Raw genomic sequence first — 17489 nt, 5'->3', positions numbered from 1 at the left:
CTCTTTCCGATCACAAGAGGAGAAAGGTTGCAGGGGACGTTTAGCAGACAGCTCCTTTGTGAAGCCCAGCCCCACCAGTATAAAACAGACTGACGTCTGGTAGGGGGAAAAAAAAAAAAACCACGCCATCTTAAAAATAGTGGGAAAATTCTCAACAATTATTTGCAAATTTTAGCTTTAAAAATATTACATATTAAATTTTATTTTGTGGGTGAGGGTACAGAAATTCTCTCATTCTAACACGTAGGCTCAGGGTATCAAACACGGTTGGTCGGGCTTGGTAGCACTTGCTTTTCACCTGCACGACAGTCTCTGTGGACCCCCAAATGAGCCTTTTCATAGACCGATGACCATCTCCAGCAATGTCCCCTGGGGACAGGCAGGCCGAGGAGCCTGGGGATGTTACAGCCTTCTCATTGGATGCCTTTCCTATCCTCATTGTCACCTAGATTCTGTCTATCATGGAAGCCCATCAGCTGTCCTCTGAACGGAGGCCAAGGCCTTCTGAGGTAAGTTGCTAAGTCTGTAGGGCCATGCTTCCTGCTATCACGAGCCTGGCACCCCTCCTCTAACCTGACATGCCTGTGACCATGCCCATGTCCCTTTCGTTGCCCCTGCTGCCTTCCCACAGGTCCCTGCGCTGTCCCCCACATGCTCCGTGGATTCCATCAGCCAGGGCTCCTCCACTTCCAGCTTTTCTTCCATCTCGGCGAGCTTCAGGCAAGAAGAAGTCAAAAAGGACTACAGGGAGGTGAGCCTCCTACATGGGCGGACCCTGTAGGCTAGCCAGAGCTGGGCCAGCCTGCAGCCTGCTTACAAATCAGCTGGTTTGTGGCTCCAAGGTCAATGCCTCTGAGATGCGCCCACCTGCATGCCACGTCGTCGTCTTCACCTTTTCTGGCTCTTCTGGATCTGTTCTCCATAGCAGTTTTTGGAATGTGTGTATGAGAGAAAGAGAGGGTGGGGGGGCACAGAGACACAGAGATGGGGCAGAACAAAAAGTAGATGAAGAAACTGTAGCCTAAGAAAAACAAATGTGCTTGTATAAAGATAGCTGAGAGCTCCAACTTCCAACTCTCTTAGTACATCCTCTGTCTCCACTGTGGGAGCATCCCTGTGAGGCCCGGCCTACTTCATCCCTTACAGCCTGACATGTACACGGCTCATATTTTGTAAAAGTTTATGGTTTGTCTTTTTCCTTTTGTTCTTAATGCTTGTTCAGTATCAACGCAACCAATCTGTCCCATCCTTCTGCAGAGGTGTGAACCATTGTATCCCTGTCCCATTGCTCCTCTCATGGGTCACTGATCACCCCAGAGGGGTCACCCTCCCCCCAAAGCATCCAGTGAGCTTCATGTAGAGCCACAGAAAAGACAGCCAAGGTGTGCCCCCAGACAGGGCCTCCAGCCTCTCAGAGGCCTGCGATGGTTCTTGGGAGGGGCGTCTACTCTCACACCCTCTGTATCTAGCAAAGTATGAGAGCCGGGTGTATGAAGTAGTGTGTCGGGGTAGCTGGCTTCTTCAGAAAGGATCCTGACCCTGCAGCTGGGGGCAGATACCTACGTGTGCTACTCAGGAGGGTGAGGCAGGAAGACCACAACCCAAGGTTGGGGCCTTAGTGTGAGTTCACAGCTCAGCCTGAAGAACTTAGTGAGCCTCTGTCTTGAAATACAAAGTAAAGAGCCCTGGAGTTTATCCCAGCATCAGAGCAGTTGCCCAGGATGCATAATGCCATAGGTTCTGTTCTTAGTACCACCAAACCGAAAGAAGAAAGTCATCTTGTGTTAGGGTCACTGTCGTCTCACCTCCCACATAAGTAGCACTCTGGTTTATATTAAGCGGGAGGGTTCTGTGCAGCTGCCGGGCATCTAGATGACCAGTCTTGGGGACACATTGTAAAGGTGCCAACCTAGTCGCTGGACCTAGAGAGAAGGCTACCAGGTTTTCAGAATGCTAGTGTCATTCCCATTGTTATTTTATTATTAAACCATTTCCCTGACTTGCTTTCTCCTTCCATTAAGGTAGAAAAGCTTCTAAGAGCGGTTGCTGATGGAGATCTCGAAATGGTGAGTTTTTCAGAGTGTTTTTCTGCCCACTGTGTGTCAAAATACCTGATGTTTATAACTGAAGAGGAAGAGGGTTCAGTCCATCACTGCAGGGACACTGTGGTGCTTGGGAGCATGAGGCAGCTGCTCTTCACATGGGGTGGCCCAGGAAGCAAAGGGAACCCCCCAAAGGCCTGTCCCTAGTGCAGGATATCCCACATCTAAGTCCAGGCTCCTGGAGGCTCCACCAACTTCAGTGTGACATGAATCAGAACGCCGCAGCTAGTGAGTGGGCATCCAAAACAGGAGGGACAAAGGCCCTATGAGGGACATTTTGAGATTAAAATCCCGAGGAAGAGCATCTTTAGAGCTCTCAGTTGTGTAGTGACCTCAGTTTGATCCTCTCGCTATGCGGCCTCCCTGCAAGCTCCCCGGGAAGCTTGCATGTATTTTGCATTTACTTTACATGGACTTTGCGTGTACTTTGTCATGGTGATGCTAGGCTAATCCAGGGAGGAAGTTCCTAGCAAGCAGGGTCCTGCCTTCTAGAGAGGGCCCTTCTGGGAGTCAAAGTGATGCTGGCAAGAATCCAGACCAAGGTTACAGGAATGGGAGGAATGGGAAAGCCAAACAAAGCCAGGGTTGCATGAGTCTCAGTGAAGACAGTCTGTGGACATTGGACTCCTGGGCCAGCAGGCTTGGGGCTCTGGGATGTCACAAGCAGGGCCGGGGCTCACAACAGCAGCAGCCGGTAGAGACAAGTCTTCCCCCGCCAGTTTCCATTGGCTTTCTGAAAGCAGCAAACCCGGAGCACTGAATGAGTCACCTTCTAAGGGCGTGTTACAGCTTTCAAGAGTGCTTCTGGGGCCTGGAGAGACGGCCCAGTGGTCAAGATCACCCACTGCTCTTTTAGAGGACCCAGGCTTTGTTCCCAACACCTACGTTAGTGGCTTACAGCTGCCACCTACTCCAGTCCTGGGGGAATCTAAACACCTTCTGGCCACTGTGGGCATCAGGCACACATGTGGTACAGATTCATGCAGACACACACACACACACACACACACACACACACACACACATAAAATAATGAATACACCTTTTTTTATAAGTGCCTTTTCACTGAGGACTGAGTGGGGCCATGTTTGCTCCTTCTGTTATTATAACAAGACGACTTGAGAGCAAACCGATTTGTTGCAGCTTCCAGTCTCAGGGAACTGACCAGAGTCATTGGGGTTTATGCATTTGGGCCAGGAATTTCTTCACTTTGTGGCTGACGAAAGCTCTAGAGAGAGGGCCTATGAGATGGCGTAGTGAGCGAAGGGGCTTGCTGCACAGGCCTGGCTGTGACCTGAGCTTGCTCTGGAACCCATGTCAGGAGACAGCCGACTTACCGGTTGTCTTCCGCTCTGACCTCCACACTTCACTGTGGCATGTATATGACACCCCCGCCCCCCCAGGCATGCATGTGCACACACACAAACATACGTACAATGATAGTTTTTCAAAAGGCAGAGCTAGAGGGTATAAAGTGTTAGACACTACAGACCCCCTCCACAAGGGTCCACCCCTAAGTGACTTGCATCCTCCAGCTAGGCCCCACCCCCTACGGTTTCCCCACTTCCTAAAGCTGCACCATTAGTTGGGGTATAGACATCTAACCTGCACTGGGCATTTCCTAGTCAAACCATCGCAGAGGCGGTAAACAGGAATTGTGGGGTCGCATTCTAACAGCCTCTGGGACGGGCTGCTGTCTCGGTGTCTGCACCTAGCTGGTGTTAGGTTATTCCATTCATGAGACCAGCTCTGCAGAACCCAGCATTCCTGTGGTCTCTAGGTTCTTAAAAGCCGCTGTAGGAGCCCTTTTTATAGTCTGTGGGAAGCAATGACTAGCCCGGGTTATGACCATCTACTCTGCTCCCACTGGGGGCAAATGGGGTTTAGGCCCCTTGTGGAAAGGGGTTGGACAGTGACATCCTATGCAGTGTCCCAAGTCACCGTCCAGATTGACCTTCTTGTGCTGTCACAAGGGTCCCTCTTGAGGCCATCTGCCCATCTGGTTCCTACCCTGACTTGTGAGCAGAGCTGGCTGGTTTTGTAGTTGCCACCCCTGCGTAGGATCCAGAAGGACCATGGGGGACAGGAGGCTTGGCATTGATGGGGTTCCCCGCAAGCTCTGTCCCCCTCTCAGACACATGGTGATGCCTGGACACCAGCAGTGAAGCTGAGAAATGCATGTCTGTGGCTGCTTTCTTTTCTCAAATTATTATTGATAGTTTTCTTTTGGGGGAACAGGGTCTTACTGGGTGGTTCAGGCTGGTCTTGAACTTGCAACCCTCATGCCTCAGCCTCCTGAGTGCTGGGATTGCAGGTGTGGGCCACCACACAGGCTGTCTTTTTCAGGTTTCAGATCCTAGCAACTAGCCTGCGCTGGAACCCATGCATGCCCAGTCTGGGGGTTTCTTTGCTTTTGCCACGCATGTTGGCATGTACCAGTGGAAGGACCCCGGTGGGGGGCTGGGGATTCTGGGGTGCACTCTGTATGTAGCACAGCACGGAACACTTATCATGAGATTTCTGTTGGGCGGTAAGGGAGCATCTGGAACTGACCTGTTTAGGTGGTGTAAGGGTGTATACTCAGGGCCGGGGTCTGACAGCCTGCCCGCCTGCCTCCCTTCAGTCTGTCCCTCTTAATGTGGCAGAGACTAATATGCTAGACAATGACAGGTTAATCCCTCTATGCTACCCAGGGAACTCAGAATGGCCTGAACACAGGTGGAGCCTAGATTTATTGTTGAGGAACAAATGATTTTTGTCAGTGACTGCAGTGGTCCAAGGAGCTGATTTGGAAAGTGTGTGCACGTGTGTGCGTGCATATCTACTAGTAAAGGCATCAGAATAATCAAGTTCCTGGTTCTCCTCTCTGCCTACCACCAGGTTCGCTACCTTTTGGAGTGGACAGAGGATGACCTGGACGATGTGGATGAGGCCATCAGCACAGTGGATCTTGAATTCTGTCACCCCTTATGCCAGTGCCCCAAGTGTGCTCCAGTCCAGAAGGTTCGCCTCTGCCTGTATCTGTGGGACAGGGTGGAGTGGTGGGAGGCACGTGTTGTTCTTTCTGCCTAAGAAGTTCTCTAAGTCATGCCTGAGTGACACAAACATCCCCAGGGGCTGATCAGTCATGTGATGAGGAGAACATCATCCCTTCTTTGGTGGTTTTCAGCCCACCTGTTATTTATTTTTGAGACAGGGTTTCTCTGTATAGCCCTGACTAGATGTCACTGTGTAGACGGGGCTGACCTTGAACTCACAGAGATTCACATGCCTCTGTACCACAAGTGCTGGGATTAAAAGCACACACCACCATGGCTTGCCAGACTTTTTATTTTATACGTATGGGTGTTTTGCTGGCATGTTTATTCAAGTACCACATGTGTGCAGTGCTCATGGAGGTCAGAAGATGGCGTCAGATGCCCTAGAGCTGGAGTTACAGATGTTTGTGAGCTGCCGTGTGGGTGCTGGGAACTGAACTCCGGTCCTCTGGAAGAGCAGCCACTGAGCCATCCACCCCTAAACACACACACACACACACACACACACACACACACACACACCTTTTTAAAGGTGTGACTTACAGGTAGTAAGATCCAACCTTGAATGCATACAGTTTAATGTTTGTTCTCAATGAGATGCTCTACAGAGCAGATCTATTTGCCTTTTGATTGATTCCTCTCCTCTCAGCGTGACTTTAAAGCTAAGGGATAAGAAGGCAGTTTCATGCTAGGAATGAAAGGGAAGTGGCGAGGTGAGGAATGTATTGACTGTCTCAGGAGTTTTGGCAGATTTGTAGCTGATTTGTTTCTGTAATCTCAGTCTGGCTTCAAACTCACTTTGTAGCTAAGGATGACCTTGAACTCCTGACCCTCCTACTTTACCCACGTGATGGGAATACAGCTGTGTGCTACCCACCCCTGCCAGCTTCCACACATAGTCTTCCACCATCACGGAGAGAGACTGTGTTTATGCATCAGTACCCCTGCTCATGAAGCCCCCACTCTTCCCATCCCTACAGTCTCCTTGGCATTAGGCTCTGTCACTCCTGGCGCTGATGTGCGTTTCCTTGGTAACTGGCCTCGTTGCCGAGCACTGCCATGAGCAGCGTTTTGTTCCACCGAATGACCCTTGCTTCTCTTGGCTATGACGCCTTCCAGTTTGTGTTTGCAGTTAGGGTTGGTGCCCAGTGTGCTTGTGTGGGTTCCTGATCATTCCAGTCCTTTTTTCCCCCCTGGTTTTTCAAGACAGGATTTCTTTGTGTAACAGTCCTGGCTGTCCTGGAACTCACTTTGTAGACCAGGCTGGCCTCAAACTCACTGAGATCCACCTGCCTCTGCCTCCCAAGTGCTGAGATTAAAGGCATCTGCCACCACCACCCTATGTTCCCGTCTTTTTTATTGAATAGGCTTGGTTTTCTCGTGACATTTCATGGACTGCCCAATCCTTCATTTGTACGTTTTGTCTCTTTGGAGCCTAGCATGATAAGGCATCTTTGTGGAGGGCTTATTTTATTGAAAAATAGAAGTCAGTCTTTTGTTGTTTCATCTCCTTCCAAAGAATTGGGAAGTCACTCATGGGCCATGTTGAATCCAGATCCCTCGGTGATCCTAGAATTTGTGTAGGAGTCAGGAGGGAGTAGCAGGGAGGTGGCTTCCATCGCCACCCCTGCCCTAGCCTCTTAAGTGTTAATGCCATTTATTTACATCCTCTGCCTTCACTAGAAACTGGCAAGGATTCCTGCCAGTGGCCTTGGTGTCAACGTGACCAACCAGGACGGCTGCTCTCCCCTGCATATGGCCGCCTTGCATGGCCGGACGGACCTCGTCCCCCTCCTGCTGAAGCACGGTGCCTACTCGGGTGCCAGAAATGCAAGCCAAGCTGTGCCGCTCCACCTGGCCTGCCAGCAGGGCCACTTCCAGGTATGGCCCTACTTCCTGGGCAGCCGAGTAGGTGCTTGGTTTTGGCAAGACCCTCACTTAGTGCCGGTGCGCTGGGACAGGGTTTAGGGAGTCCTAGAGGACAGAGCATTTCTTTTCTTCCCACAGTGGGACCCCACACCTGGGGGATACCAGTGCCCTCCCCACTGCCAATCAGAGCTGCCACTGTGATTCTGACTGCAGCAAGAATGAGCCTTTTCTGCCATGGAGCCGATCACTGTGCAAAATAGTTTATTAGATCTGTGCAAAATAGCTTATTATTGTATAATAGCAGTCCAGTACAGAAGCTTACAGTTATTAGTCTTTGTTTCGTTTTGAGACGAGGTCTTAGTATGTAACTCAGCCTGGTCTCAAACTTTCAGTCCTCCTGCCTCGGCCTCCTGAGTGCTGGGATTACAACTGTGTGCCATTGCACCTGGCTTTGAACCTAGTGGCTTCCTAAAGTCTGTTTCCTTTGGGAAGGTGTCTGTGTGTGCATGTTTCCCTTTGCAGTGGGACGTTCCCCTTTGGGTTTTAAAGGCAGGACCATGTTTCCAGTCAGCACACCTCTCGGATGTTCAGCAGGCTGCTTCCCACCATGCATTGGAAGCAATGGCTGCAAACTCTCCATAGGCAGAAGTGAAGATGGAAACCCAGTGCCTGGTGCATTGTGGGCACGGAGCTGACCCCTGGAGAAGTGACTTCTTCCTCTGCTAGTCATCTCTGTCCTCCAGAGGGTCCATTTCCTTGAGGAGAAAGACTTCTTTTCCTAAGTTATAATTAAGATTGACATTTTTTTCTTCTCTGAACTAGGTGGCAAAATGCCTCTTAGACTCCAGTGCAAAACCTAATAAAAAGGACCTCGGCGGGAACACGCCCCTCATTTATGCCTGCTCTGGTGGCCACCATGAAGTCGCTGCACTCTTGCTGCAGGTGAGAGCCCTCCCCTACCTGCCATTCCAGGCTTTTTCCTCCCTCCCTCCCTCCCTCCCTCCCTCCCTCCCTCCCTCCCTCCTTTCTTGGTTTTGTAGTTTCAAAATCTACACGTTTTTCTTTCTTTTTTTTTTTTTTTTTTTTTTTTTTGGTTTTTTTTTTTTTTTTTTTTGAGACAGGGTTTCCCTGTAGTTTCTAGAGCCTGTCCTCGAACTCAGAGATCCGCCTGCCTCTGCCTCCCGAGTGCTGGGATTAAAGGCGTGCGCCACCACTGCCCGGCCACAAGGTTTTTCTACCACCTGCCTCTACCTCCTGAGTGCTGGGAGGTAGAGGCATGAGCCACTACCGTCCAGCTAGACTTTTTAAAACAACTTTTGTTTTTATAGATTTTAAAGATTTGTTTATTTTTATTTTATGTGTGTTTGTGTTTTGCCCTGCATGTATGTATGTATGCCATGTATATGCAGTGCCCACAGAGACCAGAAGAAGGCACAGGTTCCCCTGGGACTGGCGTTAACAGGCAGTTGTGAGTGGTCTGATGTTGCTGGGAACTGTTGCTGTCTTTAATCCTCGGCAATTTAAGAAAACATTTTTCTGTTTAACATAGGAAATTGTTGTTAAAAGAAAACTGTTGCTTAAAACCTTGATTTGGGTACTAACAAGATGGCTCAGCAGTCAAGGCTCCTAGTCTTACAGAGGACCTGACTCTGGCTCCCAGCACCGTATCAGGTGGCCCACAACCACCGGAAATGAGAGCCCCAGTTATCTGCCGCTTCTGGCCCCTCTAGGCACCTGTGCGCCTCCGCGCAGACCCACACAACCATACACACGTGCACATCATTAAAAACTGAACGGGAAGACAAAAAAGTCCCAACTTAATTTTTAAAAAGAAGTTGCAAGAATTTTCTAGTGAATCACACACCTGTAATCCTAACACCCAGGAGACTGAGTTTGAGACCAGCCTGGGCTACTTAGTGACATCATCTCAAAGACAGACTACTTTCCTTTTTGACAGGTTCTCACTGTGTAGCTCTGGCTGGCCTTGAACAAACCAGGTAGACATGCTGGCCTCAAACTCAAAGAGACAGGCTTGCCTCTGCCTCCTGAGTGTTCGGATTAAAGGTGTGTTTCACCCTGTCTTTTGAAAATAAGTTTATGGTCCTGGGAGATGACCCAGCAGGTAGAAGTACCTGTGCAAGCGCAACTCCCTAAATTCTAAACTCCAGCCCGGGATCCAGGGAAAGGTAGACACTGGAGAGGTGGCTCAGCCACAGTAAGAGCACTGGCTTTTCTTTTCTTTTTTCTTTTTCTTTTCTTTCCTTTTTTGTTTTTATTTTTGTGTTTTTGAGACACGGTTTCTCTGTGTAGCCCTGTCTGTCCTAGAACTCACTCTGTAGACCAGGCTGGCCTTGAAATCAGAGATCCGCCTGCCTCTGCCTCCCAAGTGCTAGAATTAAAGGTGTGCGCCACCATGTCCAGCTTACTGGCTGCTCTTTCAGAGGATCCAAGTTCGGTTCCTCGCACCCACACAGTGGCTTACAGCCATCCATTTCCAGGGTATGTGGCACCCTTTTCTGGCCTGCAGAGCCACCAGGCATGCATACAATGCACACACATGCACACTGGCCAAATATTCCAACACATAAAATAAAAATAAATAAACCTTTAAAAAAGATGTGGATGCCCTGTGGTTCATGTCTATAATCCCAGCAGTCCAACCTCTAGATGGGAGGCGGGGACAGGAGAACTGGCAAGATGCTCCCTTATGCAGTAGAGCAGCAGAAACAAGACAGAAAGGAGAGATCAACCAGAGAGTTGTTTTCTGACCTCCATATTCATGCTGTGGCACACATAAGGAAATTTTTAATTACATAAGTAATTTTATAGTGAGCAGTCACATAGATTCTGCATCTCCTGCCCCATCTCTCTCCTAGCACGGGGCCGCCATCAATGCTTCCAACAACAAAGGCAACACAGCCCTGCACGAGGCTGTGCTGGGAAGGCATGCCCTGGTGGTGGAGCTGCTTCTGTTCCACGGAGCATCTGTTGACATCCTGAACAAGAGGCAGTACACGGCCGTGGACTGCGCAGAACAGGTGACGCGCGGCTTTCGTGGGCTGAGCACCAGTACTCCCTGAAGCACACTGTAGAGCCCTGGTGATGCGCGGCTTTTGCGGGCTGAGCACCCATGCTCCCTGAAGCACACCGTAGAGCCCTGGTGATGCGCGGCTTTCGCAGGCTGAACACCAGTGCTCCCCGAAGCACACACACCGTAAAACCCTGGTGATGCGCAGCTTTTTCGGGCTGAGCACCCATGCTCCCTGAAGCACACCGTAGAGCCCTGGTGATGTGCGGCTTTCGCAGGCTGAACACCAGTGCTCCCCGAAGCACACACACCATAGAACCCTGGTGATGCGCAGCTTTTTCGGGCTGAGCACCAGTGCTCCCTGAAGCACACTGTAGAGCCCTGGTGATGCACGGCTTTCGCGGGCTGAGCACTATGCTTCCTGAAACACACTGCTGTAGAGCCCTTGTGTTCAAGCTAGGTGTAAGAGGGCAACAGCCAGGCTCCTTGGTGCTGTGCTGAGCTAAGTGAGCATGCTAGATGTCCACTGGCCGGGCTGGATACCAGCCACTGTCACCTGGTGGGACATGCTCACAATGCCAGTGCGCATCCTTTCTAGGGTAGTCCCAAGGCCCGAGCGAAGGCAGAGCACCTATCCGTTGCCACTATTAGACACTTTGGTCCAGAACACATAGATGCTGTCACATCTGGGAAGTGGCAGGGTAGACGCCATGATGGATTGGCCAGCCCTTAGCATATTGGAGAGTCTTAGTTTGTAGGGATTTAAATTCCTCAGATCCTGAGAGAATTTAGATTCCCCAGCTTACTGCTCCCTCCAGCCAATCATGCTGAAAGTTGCTTTCCTCTGATCCTGTCTTCATGGTAAATCTCGGCTTTAAACTCCAAATAGACAGCTAGTTGGTTGCTGATTGACCCAATGGAGATGTTAAAGTCACTATAAATCCAACTTATTATAGGCCTATTTAATTTTAAGGGTGGCGACATGGCTCAGTGGGTAGAGCACCTGCCTAGAATCTCCCGGTGAGAAGCTGGGGTGTGATTCAGCGGCAGAGCCCCTGCCTAGAATCCCCCAGTGAGGGGCTGGAGGTGCAAGGTCCTGGGTAATATCCCTAGCACCTCAAAAGGAAAAAACTTTTAAATATTGTCTCTTATTGCCTTAATCTAGAGATGGGATATACTGTAAGGTGTGTCAGGTGTTGGTGAATTTTGGGTGTCCTTGAATGGGTGGAAGTACCTGTGAGGGTTGATGTTACTTAACAGATAGCGTATAACTTTTTGTTTAGTACTTTCTCAAAGACGGGTGGTGCCGAGAATGATCTATTGTGGGCTGGGCAGTGGCTCCTGAACAGTCTCCTAATAACCATTAGTGACAGCCCTACTGTGCTTACCCCAGTTTAACATGCAGGCTGGGGTTCCTAGTGAAGGCCAGAGGGGCTCCTAAAAGAAGAACAGAATCTTTATTTGGAACAGAGTTTCTCTGTTGCCCAAGCTTGAACTCAGCTCAAGCTGTTCTCTAGCCTCAGCCCTAAGTGCTGGGACAGCAGGCACGGCCCGGATGTGTTCTCATTGCTGTGCTGTTGTTGCAGAGCTAAGTTAGGGCGAGGGTGACATTTTCCCTCTCCAACTGCAGGATTCAAAAATAATGGAGTTGCTGCAGGTAGTACCAAGTTGTGTTGCATCCTTAAACAATGTCGCTGAGGCAGACCACAAGGAATGTGTGACCGTTAAGATCAGAAAAAAATGTAAGTACTTCTAAATTCTTAATCGGGGTCCATTTGGGAATTCCTGAGTAGTTGGTGTATTACATTTTGAGTGTGTGTGTATGTTTGTGTGTGTGTGTGTATGATAGCGAGCGTGTGTGTGTGTGTGTGTGTGTGTGTGTGTGTTTGGGTCAACCCTGGTGGCATTCCTCAAGAGCCACCTAGCTTGTTTTTCAGAGGGCTTCCCACTGGGCTGGAGCCGCTGGAGTAGGCAAGGCTGGCTGGCCAGCAAAGCAGGACTCTTTATCTGTCTCTGCTTCCCCAATGCTAAGAGTACAAGAATATACCACCACACCTGGCCTGCATGTGTATCTATGCACCATGTGTGTGCCTGGTACCCTTGGAGACTAGAAGGGCATCAGATGCCCTGGAACTGGAGTTGCAGTCACTATGTGGTTGCTGGGAACCAAACCAGGGCTCTCTGGAAGAGAAACCAGTGCTCTGAACCACTGAGACTTTTGTTCTGAGGTAGGAGCTCAGATCTGCATGCTTCTGCCAAAATCTCGGTGGAGACCTCCAATTGCCATGCACCGCGCCCCCGTGTCTGCGTTTGGTGCGCTGGCACCCAGTTCGCGAGATTCGGGCAAGGGGCAGGAGGTTAAAATACACAGATACAGACAGACAGCGAGACAGAGACACGGGTCATCCTTGAATTCCCCAAGAATGCCCCCTTTATTGTCTTCAGGGGCAGATTATATAGAGATAGCCACGCCCCAGCCAAACCCACCAGAAACCACTCTCCTGCCATCAGGAACTCCTGAAGGTCTCGTGCTCAGAGCAGCTGTAGGCACTCAGATCAGGGGATTACAAGAAATTCAGGATCTGGGTCTTACTGCTCCCAATATGCTTCCATGGCAGGCACTTTACCAACCAAGATATCTCCCCAGCACACACACATATGTGTGTGTGTATGTATATATGTGTGTATGTATATATGTATATATAACATGTACAATATATATATACAGTACAGTATATATATGTATATACACACACACACACACACACACATATATATATATATATACATACATACGTATGTGTGTTTTGGCATTTCTGTGGTGTTGGGCATGAACCTCTGGCTTCATACATGCCAAGCAGGTGCTCTACTACTGAGTCATGCTCCTACCCCTGTTTTCATTTAATTATAAATGAAAAGTGTAATTTTGTCATGATGTGGAGGGACATGGGGACCATAAAAACCATGCTAGATCATGATTCATCGGGTGAAGAGCTGTTTTGGAATTAAAGAATTTTATGGTCAGGGTCATCCCAACATGAGGAACTGTATTAAAGGTCACAGCATTAGGAAGGTTGGGAACCACTGCCCTAAGGATTTTCCCTTTTTCCACTGTGATGAGGATGTAACCTATGACCTTGCACTTGTTAGGTGATTGCCAACTACTCCTGCCCTCTTTTAAGATTGTTTTTAGGTATGTATATATGCACATATCTGAGTGCAGGTGCTTATGGAGTCCAGAGGAGGGCAACAGAACCCTTGGAAGCAGAGTTACAGGACAGGTGGCTGTGTGTCATCTGTCAGCCGAAGTTGTATCTTTTCTAATAGTGGTACACCCTCTTAACTACCTGAACTGCTGAGCTGTCTCCCCAGCCCTTCTTGGCTCGAATTTGCAGGGCACCAACAGTGGTGGTGATTGAAACAGGCACTGGCCAACAGTCTCTGACTGAGTACTTGCTCTTTTTTTATTTTTGTTCTTTGCAGGAGTTTCATTGTTTTATTTTTATGTGCACTGGTGTTTTGCCCGCAAGTATATCCAGATGAGGGTGTCGGATCCCCTGAAACAGGAGTTACAGACAGTTGTGAGCTGCCGCGTGGGTGCTGGGAATTGAACCCAGGTCCTCTGGAAGAGCAGTCAGTGCTCTTAACTGCTGAGCCATTTTTCCAGTCCGAATACTTTCTCTTTAAAAGGTTATTTAAAAGGGATTCTGTCTTATGAGCTTTTCAAAACTGAGTTTGAATGCAGTTGCAACCACGTAGATAAACCCTCTCGCATTCCTAGATAATCCCAGGGTGACCTTGGCCATAACCAGCCACCGCTGAGAAGCATCAGTATGTAGACTTGGCTCTCTAACCAGGGTTTGCATAAGGAACAACTAGGTACAGGTTTTTAAAGCAGATTTCACACTTAGTTTTGTTGAGCTAGGAAATCAGAGAACTTATTTGTGCTACAGGTTTGTTTGTTTGTTTGTTTGTTGAGACATGGTTTCTGTGTAGCCCTGTCTGGGAACTTGCTTTATAGACCAGGCTGGCCTCAGACTCACAGAGATCCACCTGCTTGTGCCTCCCAAGTGCTGGGATTAAAGGTGTGCGCCACCACACCCAGCCCGTTTCCTTTTACTTACAAATTTTCACGTTTTACTGTCCCCCCCCTCCCCAGGGAATCCCAAAATGTACAACCTGCCAGAAGAGCCTTTTAGGAGACAGTTTTGCCTCGTTAACCCTGGGGCGCGGCTCCAGTGAGTATCTAGTTTCAGTGAACGTTTGTGGTTCTGAGGGGAGGTTTGCTTCAAGGGGATGCTGAAGTGTGCAGCTTTAACTGTGCATTGCAATGCTGCCATCTTGTGGCCGGCAAAAGACTTCCAACCATTACCCAGATGCTTAACTTGGTTTTGGATTAACACTTGGTTTACTTTGCATTTCAGGGAAAGAACTTCAAAGGAAACTCTGGGAAGGGATAGAAGTGTGCCTGATCTTTCTGGAGGTTCTCTGCAGGAGGTGAGTGATTACTCAGCAGGGCTTATCACCCGACTTCTTCAAAAATAACCCACAGCGGACATGTCTCCGCAACAGTCCTCCTTCACTGTAAGAATTAGCAGCAGCTGAAACTTCAGCTCTACCATGAAGCAGGAGTGTGGACTTAGGAGTAAATTTTACATTACAGCTGTGGACAAGCATGGTGGTGCATGCCTTTGCTCCCAGCACTTGGGAGACAGAGGTGGGTGGATCTCTTGAGTTCAAGACCAGCCAGGGTTACGTAGTGAGACCTGGTCTCCAAAACTTATAAAATTACAGTCCTGAGCCAAGAAAGTCGAGGAGATGTGCAGAGTTGTGGTGTACATGGGAAGCTGCAACTCAGTGTGAACAGAGAGAAGAGTCCAGATTTTACTGCCTTTTAATATTTGAAATATGGACAGTGTATGCATAATGTAATGTTATAACCCCTCATGGTTCTTTATGTACCCAACTTCCTACTGAATCAGTTGATTAGAAAAACTCTGATGTACAGTCTATTCTGCCTTTCCCAGCTGCTGTAGAAAGAATGGCATGCTCACCACAGGTTTGCTGGGACAGATACATAAAACTTACAGATGATCATTTTAGAGAATCTACTTAACAATTAGTGTGGCAAATTTAGCACCCCCCTTTACTGAGACAGAATTTCATAGTAATGTAGCCTGTCCCCAAACTCATGGTTATTTTCCTGCCTCAGTCTCCCAAGGGCCAGGGTTACTAGTGTGAGCTGCCATGTGTGCTTACATAACGAAGTGTGATTTCATATTTAATGTTCCATAGCTTTGCTAGGTATCCTGCCCAGGAGCAGGGATAGAACATTTTGTTGAGGGTCATTCAAGTGTGCTCTTCCCTTGCTGTGTGACAGTCAGATACCCGTACTATGAGGTTTCCTTGCTGGAAACGCAGGAGCAGCAACAGCACACACTGACCAGAGATTAGAAACACAAAGTGGTGCTGGAGAGTTGGCTCAGAGGTTAAGAGAGTTCAATTCCCAGCAACCACGTGGTGGCTCACAACCACCTATAATAAAATCTGGTGCCCTCTTCTGGCTTGCAGGGATTTATGCAGGCAGAATACTATATACATACTAAACAAAAATCCTTTAAAAGTGGGGGAAAAGGAGAAAAACACACAAAGCACTTTGTGTGTGTGTCATGGAGCATGACAGTCACCTGTCACAGGAACATCAAACTGTCACCGTGTCTGTGGGGTTATCAGTGTGTAATCAGCTAGAGCTGATGCTATTTAGTGGTGGTTTAAAACACACACTACAGCCATAACCTCAATTTTTTTTCTTCTTCAGCCAGAGAAGCAAAGAGTCTCGGGAATTCAGAATGACTCATCAGACCAGAACAGATGCCGGGCTTCTGAGGAAGGAAACAAGGGGATCCCAGAGAGGCCTGTACCAAGGCATGCTCCTGGACACAGGCGGATGGTCCGCCGGCACACGGTCAATGACACAGCCATACCCCAGCTCCCAGAGGTGACTGGCCACCTGACCACCCAAGAGGGCGGTGTTTCTCAATCTTAGCAGTAAGGGGTTGGTAAATCTGCTACCGAGACATGAGTTTGCAGTAAGATGGTGAGCGTGGATGCAGATTAGAATGAAGCATACTTTAAATAACCAGCTTGAGACTGTCCCTTGGACTTACCACCCTCGCTCCTCTTCAAAGCTAACTAATATACTTGAAAAGGAGTAAGAGGGAATGAATGAGCCCCTTCAGCTTAGGATTTGGATTTCCTGGTTATGAGCAAAGGCTTCACACCATCAGATTCTGATCTTTGGCTGGAAGGTGCTGGGTGTCTGTGGTGTGGATAAGCAGGCAAGCCCTATGCTAGAAAGATCCTCATGTCCGGGAGAGTCAAAAGAAGCAATGTCAGTCCTGTGGAACTGGATGCCAGGCGGAGAAGCATCCTGTTGGGATGAAGAAATGGAACCTGGAAACACTTGATCTGGGAAGTGCCTGAATGCCATTTTGATGTCCATCCCACTGAAAAGGACCTGCCATTTTGCCTTGTTCTACACCACATGTATGGGGAAGGTTGGCTGTCACTTCCCCAACACGGACACTTGGCTCACTGCACGTGTGCACCTGTAGCAGTTTCTGCTCACACTCCTTTCCGTTAAGAGCCTCCCTGACAGCACACCTGACGGATGGTTTACTGGAGAGCAGCTTTGGCACATCTTAAATCTTTTGATTCAAATTCAAAATTTACAGCACAAGCCAGGTCAGAGTTTAAGTTAGAATTCATTGCCATTGATTCTTTTTTATAACTTTCTATAGATTCTATTATTTTTTTATGTTCCTGATCCTAAAGTTGCAAACATGGGTTCATCCTGAGTCCATTTTCAGAGGACATTGTAAAGAGGAAATGACTTTGTGCACACTCTTGGAGATCTGTGTGGATGTATAGAAGGGAGGGGCTGATTATTTTTCTACAAAGTAATTTATGATTTCTAATTTTCTAATGTGCCTTGGATATGTGCCAAATGATGGAAAAGAAAACAGTAAACTCTATGATTCTTGAGCATGTCATGTAAGCTTTTTTATTTTGTTGTGTAGTTCCTCAGCCACCCTTCTGTAAACCTATTGTGAAAATTTCCCCCCGAGGGAGATGGAATTTGCCCATTCCTTTTTCCTGAGGTTCCAATGACAAACTCTGGGGAACCAACTGAGTTTACTGAGCTTGAGCTTCCTTACAGAGCAATGGGTGAGAAGCCTTAAAAGTAGTCACACTGTGGAAGGTCATGGTGAGGAATCTTGCCTGTGTAGATGGAGCCCCCTTCCCTAGTCTTTCCTTGCCTTTCTGTATATGCACGCTAGTCCCTCCCGCAGGCCATGTGCAGTCACAGGCTGGAGGAGGTGGTGCACGTTCAGCTCAGGGTCTCATGACTGCCACCCCCACCCCTACTGTAAAGGAACAGTAACATTCAAC

At 48.6% G+C, this 17489-nt stretch overlaps 1 protein-coding gene across 5 annotated transcripts in view; it reads left to right on the top strand.

Moving 5' to 3' along the window:
* Ankrd27 (ankyrin repeat domain 27) overlaps nt 1-17084 on the top strand; it is a 52208-nt gene extending 35124 nt beyond the window's left edge. For 4 of the 5 annotated variants that reach the window (XM_038339042.2, XM_038339043.2, XM_038339044.2 and 1 more), the window contains 11 exons: nt 450-509; nt 632-751; nt 2022-2066; nt 4983-5105; nt 6824-7021; nt 7832-7951; nt 9886-10047; nt 11668-11779; nt 14197-14275; nt 14462-14534; nt 15856-17084. In XM_038339042.2, coding sequence (XP_038194970.1) covers nt 450-509; nt 632-751; nt 2022-2066; nt 4983-5105; nt 6824-7021; nt 7832-7951; nt 9886-10047; nt 11668-11779; nt 14197-14275; nt 14462-14534; nt 15856-16083 — 1320 coding nt within the window. In that variant the 3' untranslated portion in view covers nt 16084-17084. Of the gene's footprint in view, nt 1-449; nt 510-631; nt 752-2021; nt 2067-4982; nt 5106-6823; nt 7022-7831; nt 7952-9885; nt 10048-11667; nt 11780-14196; nt 14276-14461; nt 14535-15855 lie in introns of those variants that run through there. The other variant, XM_038339046.1, reaches the window with a different exon arrangement.
* The last annotated feature ends 405 nt before the right edge of the window (nt 17085-17489 follow it).

Source organism: Arvicola amphibius, chromosome 8, assembly GCF_903992535.2.
Source record: "Arvicola amphibius chromosome 8, mArvAmp1.2, whole genome shotgun sequence".
In the NCBI taxonomy this organism is placed as follows: domain Eukaryota; kingdom Metazoa; phylum Chordata; class Mammalia; order Rodentia; family Cricetidae; genus Arvicola; species Arvicola amphibius.
Note: the sequence above shows the minus strand (reverse complement) of the source record. Positions and strands in the feature narration are given on the sequence as shown.